Source organism: Cheilinus undulatus, linkage group 19 (genome assembly GCF_018320785.1).
Source record: "Cheilinus undulatus linkage group 19, ASM1832078v1, whole genome shotgun sequence".
Taxonomy (NCBI): Eukaryota; Metazoa; Chordata; class Actinopteri; order Labriformes; family Labridae; genus Cheilinus; species Cheilinus undulatus.
The window spans coordinates 5,617,511-5,632,776 of NC_054883.1; the positions used below are offsets into that span (position 1 = coordinate 5,617,511).

General features: G+C 38.8%; 1 protein-coding gene and 1 non-coding gene across 2 annotated transcripts; both read right to left on the reverse strand.

Moving 5' to 3' along the window:
• Window positions 1–193: 193 nt before the first annotated feature.
• LOC121527655 (centrosome and spindle pole-associated protein 1) lies at window positions 194–15,030 on the reverse strand. The gene is made up of 28 exons (XM_041814679.1): window positions 15,015–15,030; window positions 14,597–14,694; window positions 14,421–14,501; window positions 13,497–13,598; window positions 12,957–13,318; window positions 12,757–12,834; window positions 12,119–12,210; window positions 11,928–12,024; window positions 11,779–11,836; window positions 10,417–10,682; window positions 10,215–10,339; window positions 9,858–9,945; window positions 9,640–9,745; window positions 9,381–9,516; window positions 9,125–9,281; window positions 8,983–9,007; window positions 8,667–8,810; window positions 8,425–8,580; window positions 7,689–7,787; window positions 7,539–7,599; window positions 7,324–7,450; window positions 6,303–6,442; window positions 5,213–5,350; window positions 3,281–3,315; window positions 3,133–3,196; window positions 2,507–2,616; window positions 2,231–2,363; window positions 194–387 (listed from the first exon to the last, which is right to left on the reverse strand). The coding sequence occupies exons 1-28, from the start codon at window positions 15,028–15,030 to the stop codon at window positions 194–196; spliced, it is 3,288 nt and encodes a 1,095-aa protein (XP_041670613.1).
• trnar-ccg lies at window positions 13,927–13,999 on the reverse strand. The gene has a single exon. It is a non-coding gene; the product is annotated as a tRNA-Arg (tRNA).
• Window positions 15,031–15,266: the final 236 nt, after the last annotated feature.

Genomic DNA, 15,266 nt, shown 5'->3' on the forward strand with positions numbered 1-15,266 from the left:
TTTAATAACTGCATTAATACATACTCATAGGTCCCTGGTCAGTCATAGATATCCTAATTATTTAACTGTTTTGTTAAATCTAATCTGCAGAGTTAAAAGTGCATTTTTCATGCTTAGGAAGGCTCTACTATCCATGTCCAAAGAGAAGGAGTGCTGGTAAAGAAGCAGCCATACTCAGAGCAGGCAGTAGAAGTTATTTGACGCGGTGTGTCAGCCAGGGTTGAGGATCCATCCTACTGTTTGGCCTCTCCCTGCAGCCGGACTGTTTCACAGCATCTGAGGTGCCAGGTCGCAGCCAGGGCTCTGTGGCAACAGTGTCCACGGACACACGCCTCTCCAGGGCAGAGCGAAGAGATAAGGCATCTGTTCCATCTGCAGACAGCCCCTCTGGAGGGGACAGAAGGTCATCCATCACACATTTCTTTTGGCATATAAAGTTGTTTTAAATTCAGCATAGGTGCTACTGCTCTTTGGACATCATTAATTCAGTGGTTTTAAGTCAAAATGGTTGAAAATGTGTCTCAAGCAACAGTTAACATCTGTGTTGTCTCTCATTATGACTAGCGGAAATGTATCAGGGCAGATTAAGAAGCTCAAGTCCACAATTTCTTGTAAAATATCCTTTCCAAAATCCAGAGTAATGCCCTACAATTTCAAACAAAATTACCTAAAATTTTTATGGAAATTCTTAAATATATTTTTTAAATATTAAATAATAAGTACCCCATTATTTTTTCTTATGTTCCCCAAATGTTTCAGTGAAATGTTATCATAAAGCCTAAACATTCCAAAAAGCCAAAAATTTCATGTCAGTTCATAAAAATATTGATGTAAATAACCCAAAATTCCATTGAAATTTCCCCTAAAAATTTGTATCAAATTCCCAAAAATATATAAATATATTCCCCAAAGAATTCATGAAATTCTTTAAAATTCCAAATGGCATCCCTACCCAAATTCCCAAAGGAATTGCCCAAAATATTTAAAGTAATTTTCCAAATTTCCATGAAAATTCTTGAAAAAAAACCCTCAAACTTCCAAACAGATTTCCCAAATTCCAATGAAAATGCCTACAGATCTCAAAACTACACTCCTAGTGAACCTTCCAAAATATACATAGCCCCAAATTTTTCTTGAAAATGTCAAACTATAAACCAAAATATTCAAACAAATCCCATAAAATCTAAAGATTAGTTTCTCACTTTTTAAAAAGATTCCTTAATATTTAGAAGCAAATCCAACAGAAAAATTCCCAAACAAATTTCCCAAAATTGCCATGAAAATGCATTATTTTTTTTTTTAAATCCCCAAACTTCCAAACAAATTTCCCCAAATTGCAGTGAAAATACTAATGAAATTTAAAGCAGAATTTTCAGAAAATATTCAAAAATTTCAAATAAAATGAATCCCAAAAATTAAAATGACCCAGAATCCCAAATACATTTCCAAAATTTCCATGAAAATTCTTGAAAATGAAAAAAAAAAAAACTATCCCAAAAGAAAATATCCAAAACTGTCAAAGAAAATTCATCCCAAAAATTAAAATGAAAATAAAAATCACCAGAGTCCCAAATTAATCTTTCAAATTTCCATGGAAAATTCTTGAAATCCCAAAAAACCCCAATCCCAAAACGAATGCTAAGTGAAATGCCTACTATTTCAAGTAAGTAAATTTCCAACATATAACTCCCTGTAAACCCTTTCAAAAATATACACACATATCCCCAAATTTCCCTGGAAGAACTTAAAAATATCCAAGAATATTTCCAAAAATATCCAAACGAATTCCCTGAAATTTGCAAATCAGTTTTCCAGGTTTTGAGCAAATACAAAAAACTTAAATCAAATTCCCTTAAATCCCAAATATCCAAAATGCCATGAAATGTCTGAAAATTTCCAAAGATTCCCCCAAACTTCCAAACAAATTTATGAAATTCCAACAGAAAATGGCACATTTTAGTAAACCCTTCAAAAATATACAAACATATCCCCAAAATTCCCATGAAAATTCTTGAAAATGTTATAGAAATTTCTCCAAGCCTAATTAATAATATACTTAAACTGTAATGGGCATCCTGGACTATTGTCTTAAAAATCTCACTGCAGAAGTTAAAACTATGTTGTAGGAAAGCCATGATGTAATCTCATATGTACATGCAGGGTGTTATGAAGATTTTTTTTTCTATCATCAAGCAGCTTTTAAAACCTCTTCTGTGAGTTTTCTTCTAACCTGATCTGGCTGTGTGATCTCCTGTGTGAGTATCTTCTCTCTGGACATGGGGCTGGTGGTGGTGGGCTCTGACTTCAGATTCTAGCTTCAGTACAGACTGACGATCCCTCTGATCCCTGGACTCTGCAACCTTCTGAACATGATGAAAAGAGATCAGATGAAAGAGAGCGATGAAAATTCCTGTTTTATGTTGTGCAATTAGAAAACTAATAGGAAGGTGATTAAAGATACAGCACTGCATTGTAATGAGTCAGACTTTACTGATCAGCTCCATACATCATAGTCACGTCTCCTCTGTGTTGCCATCCTCTCTCTGTTGTCTGCTGACGGCTGAAGTTGTCTCTGCTGATGGACCTGCTCCTCACCAGCATCCTCGCTGTAAACATCTGACAAAGCAACAATAGATTCAAGACCTTCAAGATAACCGATAAAAATCAGTCAATGTGGTATTATTCTCCATCAAAAGGCTGTGGGATTGAAAGGGAGAAGAGAAGCTATTCAAACGTCTCCCTCTTGCACCAGGCTTTCTAACCATTTCTTTGCTACCCCCGTCTCTCAGCGGCTGGCACTGCTCTATCACCACCCTGCAGCTGGCCAGGGAGCTTTGCACCCAGCACTGGCAGCAGCTGTAACACAGAGACCAGAGCTGGCTCATGCTACAATTATCCTGGCACTGACACAAAGAGCTAAATTAACCTGGCAGAGAGGCTGTTCTGGTGCAGTATTGTTACGCTGTTTGTTGCTGACCTTCCAGGCCATGTCATCTTTGTGGGAAATGTCTGAAGCCTTAGTAAAAAGCCTGAAAGCACATTTTGCCCACACTGAAGTAAAACACTTTGTTCATAGTTAAAAAAGAGAGACAGAGACAGTGTTCACAAACACAACATGTTTCCAAGGCTTACCAATAAAAGTGCTCTGAGATGGTAATACAGAGTCTCCACGGTCCAAGTATCGATGCTTGTTCCTCTAGGAAAAGAATTACACAATAATTAAACACTCTCCCTAAAGAAAAGCTAGCAAAGCTTTAAGGTTTTCTTTCTGACAACTTACAGGATCATAGAGGTTCAGTTCCTTGTCCAAAAAGTCTGTGTTAAAGCAAACACATTTTAGTTAAGCTAAAAATATTTACAAGCTAACATTCAGTAACAAAAATTGTTTACAAAGCTAGAAAAAAAGACTACCAATGACAAGGGCACCAGTGTGGCTGGGGAAGTTGCTCAGGTACTAATAAATAGAGGCTGTGGTCCTTGGCACACTGGTTGGGGGATCGATTCCCAGCCAGGTGCTATTTGGTGCAACTTTCTCACCTCCCATAATTCCTGTCTCTCCTCAGCTATAGCTCTAGTTCTACCTACTGTCTTTAGTTGTTAGTAGGGGTAGATATCAGGCAATTTACACTACACTGGATTTTTTTTTAACTTTTTGCTTTGCATATCCTGTAGTGATACATTTGACCGGAATAGTCAGGAATAGTCATCTGCAGACAGGGCTTCCCATAAGGGGGGATAAAGGGGAGAGCTTTCTGGGACCCAGCCAAACTGGGGGCCCATGGAGGTCAACAAAACCATGGTCTATGGTAAAGCTAAGCTGTAATATGCATATTTCATACTTAACCTGAAAAAAAACACTGAAACAATTGTGATTTTTAAATCATTTGTGTTGTATAAAAAATGTAGATCTATTTTGTTAAAAAAAAAAAAAGAATTAAAATGGGTTAAAAAATTGAAAAAATGGGTTAATAATGGCAAAAAATGGCATTAAAGGTGGTGAAATTGGATCTTAAAAGTAGCAGAAATGGGTTAGAAGTGGCAAAAATGATATAAGAATAGCAAAAAATAACTGAAAAAGGCAAAAAAGGGCATTAATAGTGGTAAAAGGGAATTAAAAAGTGGCTGAAAAGGCTTTAAATTGGCAAAAATGGGTGGAAATCTGATGAAATGGGAAGAAAAATCATTATAAACTGGCAAAATAGTGCTAACTGATAGAGAAAAATAGGCAGATATTGGCAGAAACTGGTCAAACTGGCAAAAATGGGCATATCAGATAGTGAAATGTGGTTAAAATCGGAAAAATTGGGCATAAAAAGTGGTAAAATGGGGTTAATAGTGGCAATAATAGGTCAACAAAGGCAATATTAGGCTTATGTGGCAAGAATTAGTTTAGAAGTGGCAAAAACAGGCAGAAAAAAGTGGTGGAAAGAGTTTAAAATGGAAAAAATAATTGTCAAATGGAAAAAGTGTGTTAAAATTTTTGGGAAAAATGATGAAAAATGGTTAAGATTTGTCAAAATTGGTGTAAAGTGGCAACAGTGGAATTTTTAAAAAAAGGGTAGATTTTTTAGGGAATCTGGAGACTGCCTCTCAGTGTCTCGCGACCCAAAAGAGGGTCCCAACCCCGAGGTTGAGAACCACTGTTCTAAAGGACAATGGGCTTTAAGCTCCTGTGAAGAATATTCATGTGTTGACTTTAAATGATTTGATGGAATATTTCTCTTTGCTGATCATGTCCTGTGCACCTTAATTTTGAATGCTTTACATTCAACTTAAAGACAATCTTTAAGGGGGGCTTTTTTGGTCTTTTTTTAGCTTATATAGAGACGTCAATATTATTTTCAGTCAATTTCATATACCGGTCTGCAGTTTAATCTGACTGTGTCTGAGATTAAAGCAACAGTCTTGCAGTGGCTGGTTGTACAATTTGTAGAATGTCTCATTGGGAAAATCCACTGAATCTAACGGCTTAGTCAAAAAACTCACTGTAGACACATGACACAGCTCCCCTTGCCAGTGTTGAGTAAAACTAACTGCAGAGAAAAAAAGACTAAAACTAAGCAGACAATTTAAAACCAAACAAGCTTGCTTTAAACTCTTAACAGAGCTAAACTGAGAAAAAAGAAGGTAGTTAAATAAACTAATATAGCCATGGTGATGGCATTCAAATCTTTAATTGAAGAGGAGACATTTTTGCTACCTGCTCACTCACCTTGCTCTTCCTCTCTTTTCATAAGCCAGATTTTGCGTTGTTGTTCCCGAATAAGTGCCTGCTGTTGGATGTCAAGGCTTTGTGCGTCAGTGGGAGGGTCAGGGTACATGTGACGGACCTCTTCTCGAGATGCTGTGTCTGACAAATGAAAGAATTAACAGCTCTACTGCACAATAATAGAGGTAAGTAAAATGTAAGCTGGTGCATTCATGAGAGATAAACATTACATGTATAAAGCTTTTCAGAGTTTTTCCCCTCCCCCTGCTCTGTGAAGCAGCAGTTCTTGCCATGACTTAGCATCCCTGGGGACTGACTTGAATGTTAAATATGAATCCAATGCAGCTTTCAGATGTAAAGCTGGCGTAAATCCACAATATATATGTGGAAGTTTGATAAGAGATTTTGTTAATTGGTCACAAAGTAGAATTTCTTCTTATTTGTTGGTTTAACAAGCTGCAGCACTGAGTCTCAGTCTGGGAAACCGTCCAAAGCCATTTCCTCGGTCCCTTGCAGTAAATTCTCAGTTTTTGCTGCCAAAGAGGCCTGTCGCTGATTGAGGCCTCCCATGACCCCGTAAGATTAAAGTTTGAGTGTAGCTGGAGGCACGCAGAGCTCTCACAACGCTCAAAGAAAGTCTGAACCAGTGATCCTCATCATGTCCTTACATCTACACCATGACTGAGGCTATTACAGGAGGGCTTTTTCAAACCTTTTCTCAAGGTTGGGAAATGTGTTTGGTTCTGAGCACAGATGCAGAGTAAGCAGTGTCCAATTGGTTTCTGTTCAAAGGAATGAATAGATGATGCTCAGCTCACTGCTTTTATGTAAGTGATAGAAGTAAGATGAAGCAATTTCCTTTTCTCAAAAAGTAGCCAAAAGTTTTTCTGTAGCTGGAACTATTTGTGACTTCTGGTTTACATGGAAAGAATGAATTCTCAAAGACAGGCAGGTAGAGATACTGCAGTCCTGGGAACACTTTAGGCATACATATCAAATAAAAACTGATTTATTGTGTTTTTAGCTGTAATCAGGGTTGATTTGATCAGTTAAATAAAACCAGTGTTCAATCAGCGAAGCTGTCTGTCCTTACCTCTGTATTTAAGCTGGTTGAACTCTCTGATATTTTGCATATTTACTTGTGCAGCACCAGAATAAAGACTCTGTGTTGATGGCTGAACATCTTGCTTGTGTGGCATTTCAAATGCAGCCACTCTAGGTTGTCCTCTGGACCTGAGCAGAGGACAAAAAGCACACTTTTGAACACCAACAGAGAATAAGTAATGTGTAACTCAGTGACAGCAGCATTCATTTCCACTTGATACCTTGGCCTCTGTAATTTAGACTATTTAAAAGAATTTATATGAGTATTGTTTTAGTATAGAGAGGACATAACACCTGGTTAGTGTGTGTTAAGCATTTCCAAATGCTTTCATAAGGCTTAAAGCTTCAGACGTCTGTGTAAGCAGCTTATATTGGAGGCAAGAGAAGTTGCAAAACTGGCAGCACTTCAAAGACATTTCTCTGATGATTTGCTGCAAACTTCTTAGAATAGAAACAGACACTTTACAGGGACCTTTTGGGGGTGTTGCTTCCTTCTTTTTGAGGGAGTAAGACTGAATTGCATTTATCAGGTGTTTTTTCTCTGATGGTAGGAGTGGGTCCAAAGCAGCCATAAGTCCTGCTCAAATGCCGTTCAGCAGGATTCTAGTCTTACTGTGTGAAGACAAATGAAAAGACCCCTGCGAGCATGATTTTATAACATTAGTGCGGTAATGAATCCCTGAAACAAATCTGAATAAAGATTAGACGATAGCCAATTTGACCTGGGTCATTTTCATTAGCTCGTAGCACAAGAAAATGCCCTCAAATACTATTATCAAATCAATTTTTTCTATATTATAAGATCAGATAAGTACTATGTCTTCACTGTCATCTATCTGGACTGTAGTAGGTAAAATTAAAATTACACCTTAGGGGATACAGCATATCTAATAAGTTCCTTAAATGGTTATTTTTTAAACTGGGAAGAAAATGATAAAATCTAATTCATTCTGAGCATGCTTCACCTATGCAAATTACCCCTGCTGCTTAGAGGTATGTGAGTTGATTACCTGCTGGAGAAAGTGTAGTTACTGTTCTCTGAATTTGTCTGGGCCATCTGATGCTCCACCTGTCTCAGCTCTTTCCTCAGATGCCTGCGGAGGACTGACAGCTCTCTAAACACCTCCTGCTGAACGTCTAAAGCAAGCAGAGTATTACTGATAACAGAGTAGTACTGATTAAAGTTTAGACTGGTTTTTGTTTTGCTAAGGCCAGACAGTTCTACCTTGTAGCTGAGGTGCTTCTGCAGGGACTTCTTGGTAGCTTGGTGCTGACACAAAGTGGTCCTATAATGGTACAGGTGAGCAATTTTTTATTTCTGACTGACAAATAAATAGCTTTACCAAGCAAAAATAATGTTAACTTAGAAACCTACAGTTCTCGAGGAGAGTTGACTGGTAACTGAGGAAGGTCTAGATGCCACAGGATCTGACAGCTTCTTCAGCAATGCTGGGACAGGAGGAGATGGCTCTCTCTGTACATATTGTATAAAAGCAGACATGTGATTCGATGCTCAATAAAGCTGCAAGCTACAGTACAGTAGGTCCCAGACAGCAGCTCACAGACTTACTGTAGGATGCTGTTGACCTACTGTAACCTGGAGGGTTGCTGCAGTTATGTGCTGCACCCCAGTTGTAAACATTTTCTACAAGGGGAACAAAGCAGTGCATTATATTTTCAATATCACATTACACTTCATTCACTCATCCCAGTTCACCTGGTGAAGGGGTGGTTGCATGAGTGAAAAAAAAAGTTTAATCCAAAAATCCATTGTCAAAGAAATATAAAAAACAATTCATGTTGTTTGTATCATAATGCATCAAATTCTACCTTGTTATGTTCTATTGTACTGAATTTAATTTTATAATTCAGCATACTGGATCATTCTAGATCAGTGTTTCCCAAACAATTTTCCTTGGCAACTGCTGTATATAATAATATAATATGTAATAACTGCTTTGTCATGGTTTTAAACAATATTTGCATATCTAATTTTGGCAGCCTCAGAGCAGACAAAGACCTGGACCCCAGGTTGGGAACCAGTGATTTAGATTAAGCCGTATTTGATCATGTCATGTCCCAGCACCCATGACTTATCAGTGCTACTGTACCTCATAACTTGGCACTGCCCGGTCCTCTTCCCTGTCCTTGTTGCTCTCAGGTATCTTCTTCTCAATCTTTTCAATCTTTTGTTCCTGCCTCAACTCGTCCTCCCTCCTGTTTCGTGTTTTAGGTTCATGTGTCCAGCTGTGGTTTTCTGGCCTATTCTGCAAAGAGCCGAGACAAGTCTTTCTCAACAGTAACCCCATTGTGAGGAGAGCCAATTGAAGTGTAAGTAAGATGAACTCCTTACCTCCACTTTGTTTTGCCTCCTCTGGTCCTCCTCATATTCCCGCTTCATGCAAGCCCGCTGGTACTCCAGTCTCTTTTCTTCTTTCTCCTCCTGAAGTCTCATTCGTTCCCTCTCTTCCTCCTGTTTTCGCCTCTTCTCCTCTATCTATTGGTAGTCAAGATTTAATAAAATATGTACTGTAGAACACTGACTTAGCTTTAACAAAAAACAAGAATGAGAATTTTCTTTAAAAAAAAATAAACGTATCTTTTGTTGATAAAGTCCTTCAGACATACTGTATTGTGTTCTAGACTGTGGGCTGTGGCTGAATACTTGCCTGATTTTTCAGCTCTTCTCTGTAACTCTCCTCAGTGCAACCTGTCAGTTCAAGACAGAAACAGCTATTTATCAAGAGCAGCATGGTACATACAGGCACAAACAAAACTTGCCAAAACTTTGCAACAATTTTTCACAGAGACAGATCTCTACCTGCCAGTTGATGAGGATGAGGAGCTTTGTCTTTACCTCTAGGAGAGAGTGCATCACTCATCAAAAAGCTCTGAGTCTGTCTACTATTCCTGGGCACTGGATTCCTATATGACTCCTCGAGGATCCTGTGCATTTCGGTCAGATTGCCTGAGAGCACGAGTAGTATTAGTACTTATCCTAATGTATTATTAAAAGCATTTTAAATTTGAAAGACCTACTGAATACAGAAAGGAAAAGCCAACTTACTAACTAGGTTGCCATTTTGGTCTTTGATTGGGGCACCTCCTCCACTTCTCCCCCAAGGGTTGTACGCCTCTATTTTGGCATTTTCACGCTCTTTCTCTTCTTTTTCTTGTCTTCTCTGCTCCTCTCTATCTTTAATCTGGACATGAGTAAGGTAATATTTGTCAAAAGTTTGAGTCAAAGTCTTTCATTAGTATTTTTTGCTATGTAAAGTACAGGGTCTGCTTATGATATCTTGTATCTTGTGCATCTAATGTCACACCTGCTGTCTGAGTGCTTCTTGGTAAGTCAGTGGACTCGCCTGCTTAGACTTCTCCGCTAAAACTTCTCCTATATTCAGCGGAGACATTCTCTGCTGATCAGGGGCTCTACGTACAGAGAGATAAACGTCAATATCTGTGTGGAGACAGATATTACTTTTTACAAATACAATATGGAAGTTTCTATTGCAAAAGTAAAGGTGGTGGGATAGCTACTAACTCATTCCGGCCACTCGGTCTGACAGGAGGTGGTCTTAGAGGAGGACTTTGGAAATTTCCTGAATGGTGTTCCCTCCAAGATGCACTGTCTAAAAAATAAGATACAGCTTACATATTTCTGAAACAATGGAAGGATTAGACTTAGGAAAAGACAAAAGGGCACCTTAGATTAAAATCAAAAAGCAGGAAAAAAGTGCAGCCAATCATGCCTCTTGGATTACGTGAGGTTGACTATATGATGGTAATAATGCCAACACTTGATAATATCGACCTTGCCCTAAGTTTTATTTATTAATTGCTGTTTTCTAGGCCACTGATATGGTCATAGGCATCTTATTTCTTGGTTGTGATACTATACTCTGATAGTGAGGAAGATAAGGGTCCAGTGGGTTCCTGGTTCCATAGTAGTAATAGGCTGCATCATAAGGAGAGTTGTAATGGTTACCAACAATGGGAGGGGCAGGAGGAGGACCAGCAAGAACCCTGAAAAGACAAAATCTTTCATAAATTCACAGCCGTTCATAGCATTCACAGTCTTTCTTGTGAAGGGCATAATCTACCTCTGTATGGCCACATCTCCCATCATGTTTGAGAAGTCCCTGTGGTAGTCTTCATTGAAATAGTCTAATAATGGGACATGTCCTACCCCGGTGCCTGACCCAGGCATAGGCATCCCTCTCAGCTGACTGAGACCTGTGCTGTAGTCCACATCAGCCATTTCATTAGGGCTTGGATTCTGATCCTTTTTTATGATCTCCTGATCTATTCCAGGTTTTGTGGAGATATTCTCTTTCAGTCTGTTGTAACCTGGATTCTCAGACCCAAACTGCTTCATTCTGTCAGGCTGTAACAGTAGACCCAACATGCAAAAAAGAGAAATTTTGCTCAAGGTTAGGTCAGAATAATATAATTATTGTGTATGATGTCAGTACAGTTGAAATTTAACGTGTGTTTACTCATTTGAGTTGAGTCTGTGAAACACTTGCACGTACTATCAAAAGATATTGCAGGGAACACAAGAAGAATACGTGTGAGGAATTTTGATTTGCTTACAGTAAGATTGCATCCTTACAAAAATATGGTGTTAGTCCAACCATAAAACTGTTAGTCCAGCTGAAACTGCACTAAATCAAACCTCTTAAAATCGGACCAAGACATCTCAACAATGCAGTTAGAGATAAATCAATGCATAGTTTTCAAATGGACCAGACAGGACTAGGTGGTCTACCATGCTCAACAGTCTTTGTCTGGACCATTGGCAGGCAGACAGCTGAAATGCTCAGCCTAGCAACAGTTTACATTTTAGGCCAGAATTTAGATTTAGTCTGAGTCTTTAGTTAGAAATGCCTTTCAGTTTTGTCACATTTTAGTCCATTTTCACCTTAAGTTTTGGTCTTATCTCCGTAACAAAAACCTAAACTTACTTTTTGTCAGTTTTTTATTCTCAAAGATCTGTTTCTACATTTTCAGTCTTGTCCTCCTGGTGAAGGGAGGCTGTTGGCAGGCATATTACACCATATTTTTGCCATGTACGACTCCCTGGAAGTAGTCAAATTGTCTTATGCCTTTTCACATCAGGCTAGAAGTACAGAGCTCATCTCATATGTACCAAAAGTAAAGCACAAAGTTGTTTACAATGCACAGAGCAGTAAAGTTTGTCTATATTTTTCCATTCCACATACAAACGTTTAGCCACTTTCTAACATGCTAGCACTGTCAACCAGAACAAGGTCTACTGTAACTGGCTGAAAAGAGGCATAAACCCATCGCCTGTAGTGTTGGACATGTTACCATGAATACATCCATTCTGCTGCTGTGCATGTACACGGGAAAAGGGCGGTATCACATTAAATGGCCTAATGTAGCTATTACCATAGCTCAACTTCAATGTGCATGTAAATGTACTGACTATCTTGCATTACCTCTTTCTTAGGGTCTGTGGCTCCAGTAGCAGTCACCCTCAGCTCAAGTTTTTTCTCCCTGAAAAAAAAAATCCCATCCTTTGTTGATTAAGAGATGCGAGAGCAGGTAAACATTTGAGTTGGTGTTGATTTATTGAATATCTACTCACATGAGCTTGTTCTTCTGCTGTTCTGCAATCTGTTTCAGTAGCTCTTGCTTGTATTGTTCTTTCCTCTGCTGAGAGGCTGTCTGTTCCTCTGTTGCTCCTGCAGGGGAAAATAGGGAATTCAGTTTTTAAATCCCATCAAAATGTGAACACGATCATCATGTAATAAGATTGTTCGTTTCTTTTTTTTTTACCAATCATAAGTCCTGTAGCAAACTCTGCTCTTTCCTGTCTGGTTAGAGGTTTTGATCTTGCAGCCGTCCTCATTCTGTCTGGCATCTGCAGACTGTTTAACACAGACAGACAGATCCTGACACTCCACAACACTCATCCAATTACTGGCAGGATTTAAGGTTAACAGCACAGTTATCAGTTCCCCTGAGCCACACCCAGCTACCATGTTACATCACACACGGCGTCTTAGTTTGCTTGCACAGCTTTCTGGCCTGAGATGGGGACTGAAGCCTCACTCTGGAATCAGTCCAGATCCTTAGATAAAACTGGCTTGAGTAATTGTTTGTCTGGAGCTGGGCCAACACTCTCCCTCCATCACCATCGACACATACCAGCTCACTCTGAGTGGCTCAACTTAATGGCATGACAGGAAACAATAAAAAAGGAAACTGCTGGAGAGCAATAACTGCATATGGCAGCAATTATCAATACCTGTCTTGTGTTGGCTCATTCAATCAGATTTCTTTATTGATCGAGGGTATTTATGTGGCTCTACAGGAGGATGTTATTGGCTTTCCAACTCTGCAAGTGCATGGATAATTCTGTTTCAGTAGAACTAATCTCATTGCTGTCAACATAGAAATTCATCTTAGCTTACTCTGGTTTCCCATACAAGTTGTTGTTGTTCTCATCATAACCACCAGGAGTCTCCACCTCTGTTTTGTGCAGGGGCGCTCTGTTATTAAAAGAGAAACAAAAGGTGGCAAAAATGTATGCAATCGTACCTGACCTCCCGTGAATGCTTACAGTTAAAGACAAAAAGGATCAGAATTAAACACCAGAAGAATAAAGTTACACCTGTTATCTATGTGCTCTCTGATCCTCCTCTCCTCTCTGTAAACAGGCTCTGGAGTAGTTCTGCTATGCCTCTGCCTGTGTCTTAACCCCAGATCCTCCTCTCTGTCAGTGCTCATCTCCTCCTCAGAGCTATATGACTCCTTTGGTCTAATTACTCGCCAACGTCTTCGTCCCCGATGGCCTGGAACCCAAGTCTCTGCCCTTTTTCCATCATCCACCGCCTCAGTCAGAGTGGCTGCATCACGCCTGGATGCAGGGTGCTCCCAAGGAGGATGGTGATCATTTGTTTGTGTGTTGCTGAACAGAGGGAGAGAAACTGGAGGGGGAACGTGCACAGCATCTGAAGACTGCATATGTCCAGGCTGAAATTTAAAATATGCAAAATGTAAAATTAAAGCAATGCTTTATATTAGAAAAATGTTTTACAAACAAAGCTTAGTGTTTGGGGTAAGCTAAAAAATGTGTCATCATAATTGCTATAACCTTGCAAGATATATGTGTGTGTGTGTGTGTGCTTGTTTGTTCATAAATTATTCTTACCTCTGTGGTGACAGGAGGCCCCCCTCTTCTTGACCGTTGCTTTTGAACTTGTTTCTCAAGGAAGAGGTTGTATTCTTTACTCCTCTCCTCTCGTAGTTTTTGCTATAAGAGGAATAAGATTCAATTGAATGCTTTCCATATTTCCAATAATATGAAAATAAATAAACAAAACCAGCAACATTCAATGGCTCACTATTTGACTTCCAGACATCCATTCTGTGATCAAATTAAATTATATTACTTCTTTTACATGGAGAGTCCTTTACTCTACAAGCAGGAAACAGTTTCTCATTGTTCACTTTAATCAAGTGACATGATGGTATTACTGATTGTATCATTCATTTGCTTGGATGGACTTTGTCCACACTGTTCCCTACAGTGTAACTGATCATAAACTACACTCATCTGTGACAGTCAGATGAAATTGATGCGACCCAGGTGGGACTCGAACCCACAATCCCCAGCTCCGGAGGCTGATGCCTTATCCATTAGGCCACTGGGCCACACTTACTCACTCATCACGCCTCTTCACGTTTTCCAAGTGAGCTTTAATTATTTTACAGAGTGCTTGTAAACATAAGCTGTTACCAGGAGAAATGAAGCACTGTAAAGTCAACAATCCATATCAGCTTAAATGCAGGCTCAGTGATAAATCAAATTCAATTCTGACGACAACAGAAAAATAGCTGCAATTTAGTTTGTCACACACAGAAATCTAGAGTCCACGATGGAATACAGATCCAAGATTAAAAGTCCAAATTACTTGTAGTTCTGTGTTCATCAAAAAAGATTAAATGGTGTTCTGTTGCCACATCAGTGGAACAGGGAAAAAACAATATAAATCAAAGATAAAATACCCCACTTAATCAAAAGCATGTAATAAATCTAAATAAATACAGTTTTCTAAAAGTCAGAAAAATATACCTGCACTGATGTCTTATCATATATAGGTAAGGACAGACCCTGGGGTTCTGGATGGCACTCATTAGTTTTCAGGTCATTTTTCTAGAGGGATACATGTGAGAAATTACAGGATAAATACTCAGCTAATTTAACAATATACCATGACTCAGGCACTAAAACAATGTTACAAAACACACCTTTGCAACATGTTGTCTATAGTCCTGTTGAAGCTCCTGCTGTAGTTTCATTTTCCTCCTTGCATAATCAGTTCCAAGCTGCAAACTTAAGCCATGACCTGCAAAATATAAAGCATGACATAAAAATTAAGATATTATACTAGATGAAAAGAATGAGTATGTTCCATAAAGTCAGTGCTTTTACTTTTAGTTGAGTATATTTTGGGAGATGAATTGTACTTCATTACATTGATGCACTTTCATACAAGTACTTGGAGGAAAAAATAAACACTAAAAGCTGAAATCAGGAGGTTTAAGACAACAAGAAAATGGCCAGTAGTTTTAGTTTCACAACACTTGACAGTTAGTGGTACATAGTGAGAATATGATTCCACAGTTCGTCCAGTTTTTAGTTAAGTCAGACCTTATAATAACTAACCTGGTTGGAGTTTCATGTTCTCTTGTCAATGATCGTTAACACATTATTTTATTTCACTAGCCCCTTGTGCAAAGCTGCTGTAGCTATAGGGGAATAGAGGGAAGAGCTTTCTGGGGCTCAGTGAAATAGTAAATGGACTCATTTACACTCTTTCACTTCACATTCACACACTGGGCATCAGTAATTGCTAATCCATACACATCAATACCCATTTGGGGTCAAGTGTCTTGCCCAATGACATGTCAACATCTT

Coding starts and splice junctions, on each gene's coding strand:
- LOC121527655 (XM_041814679.1), bottom strand. Junction 9,008..9,124: donor CAACTGGCAGGTAGAGATCT/GTCTCTGTGAAA, acceptor CACTGAGGAGAG/TTACAGAGAAGAGCTGAAAA. Junction 2,364..2,506: donor AGAGGAGACGTGACTATGAT/GTATGGAGCTGA, acceptor CATCATGTTCAG/AAGGTTGCAGAGTCCAGGGA.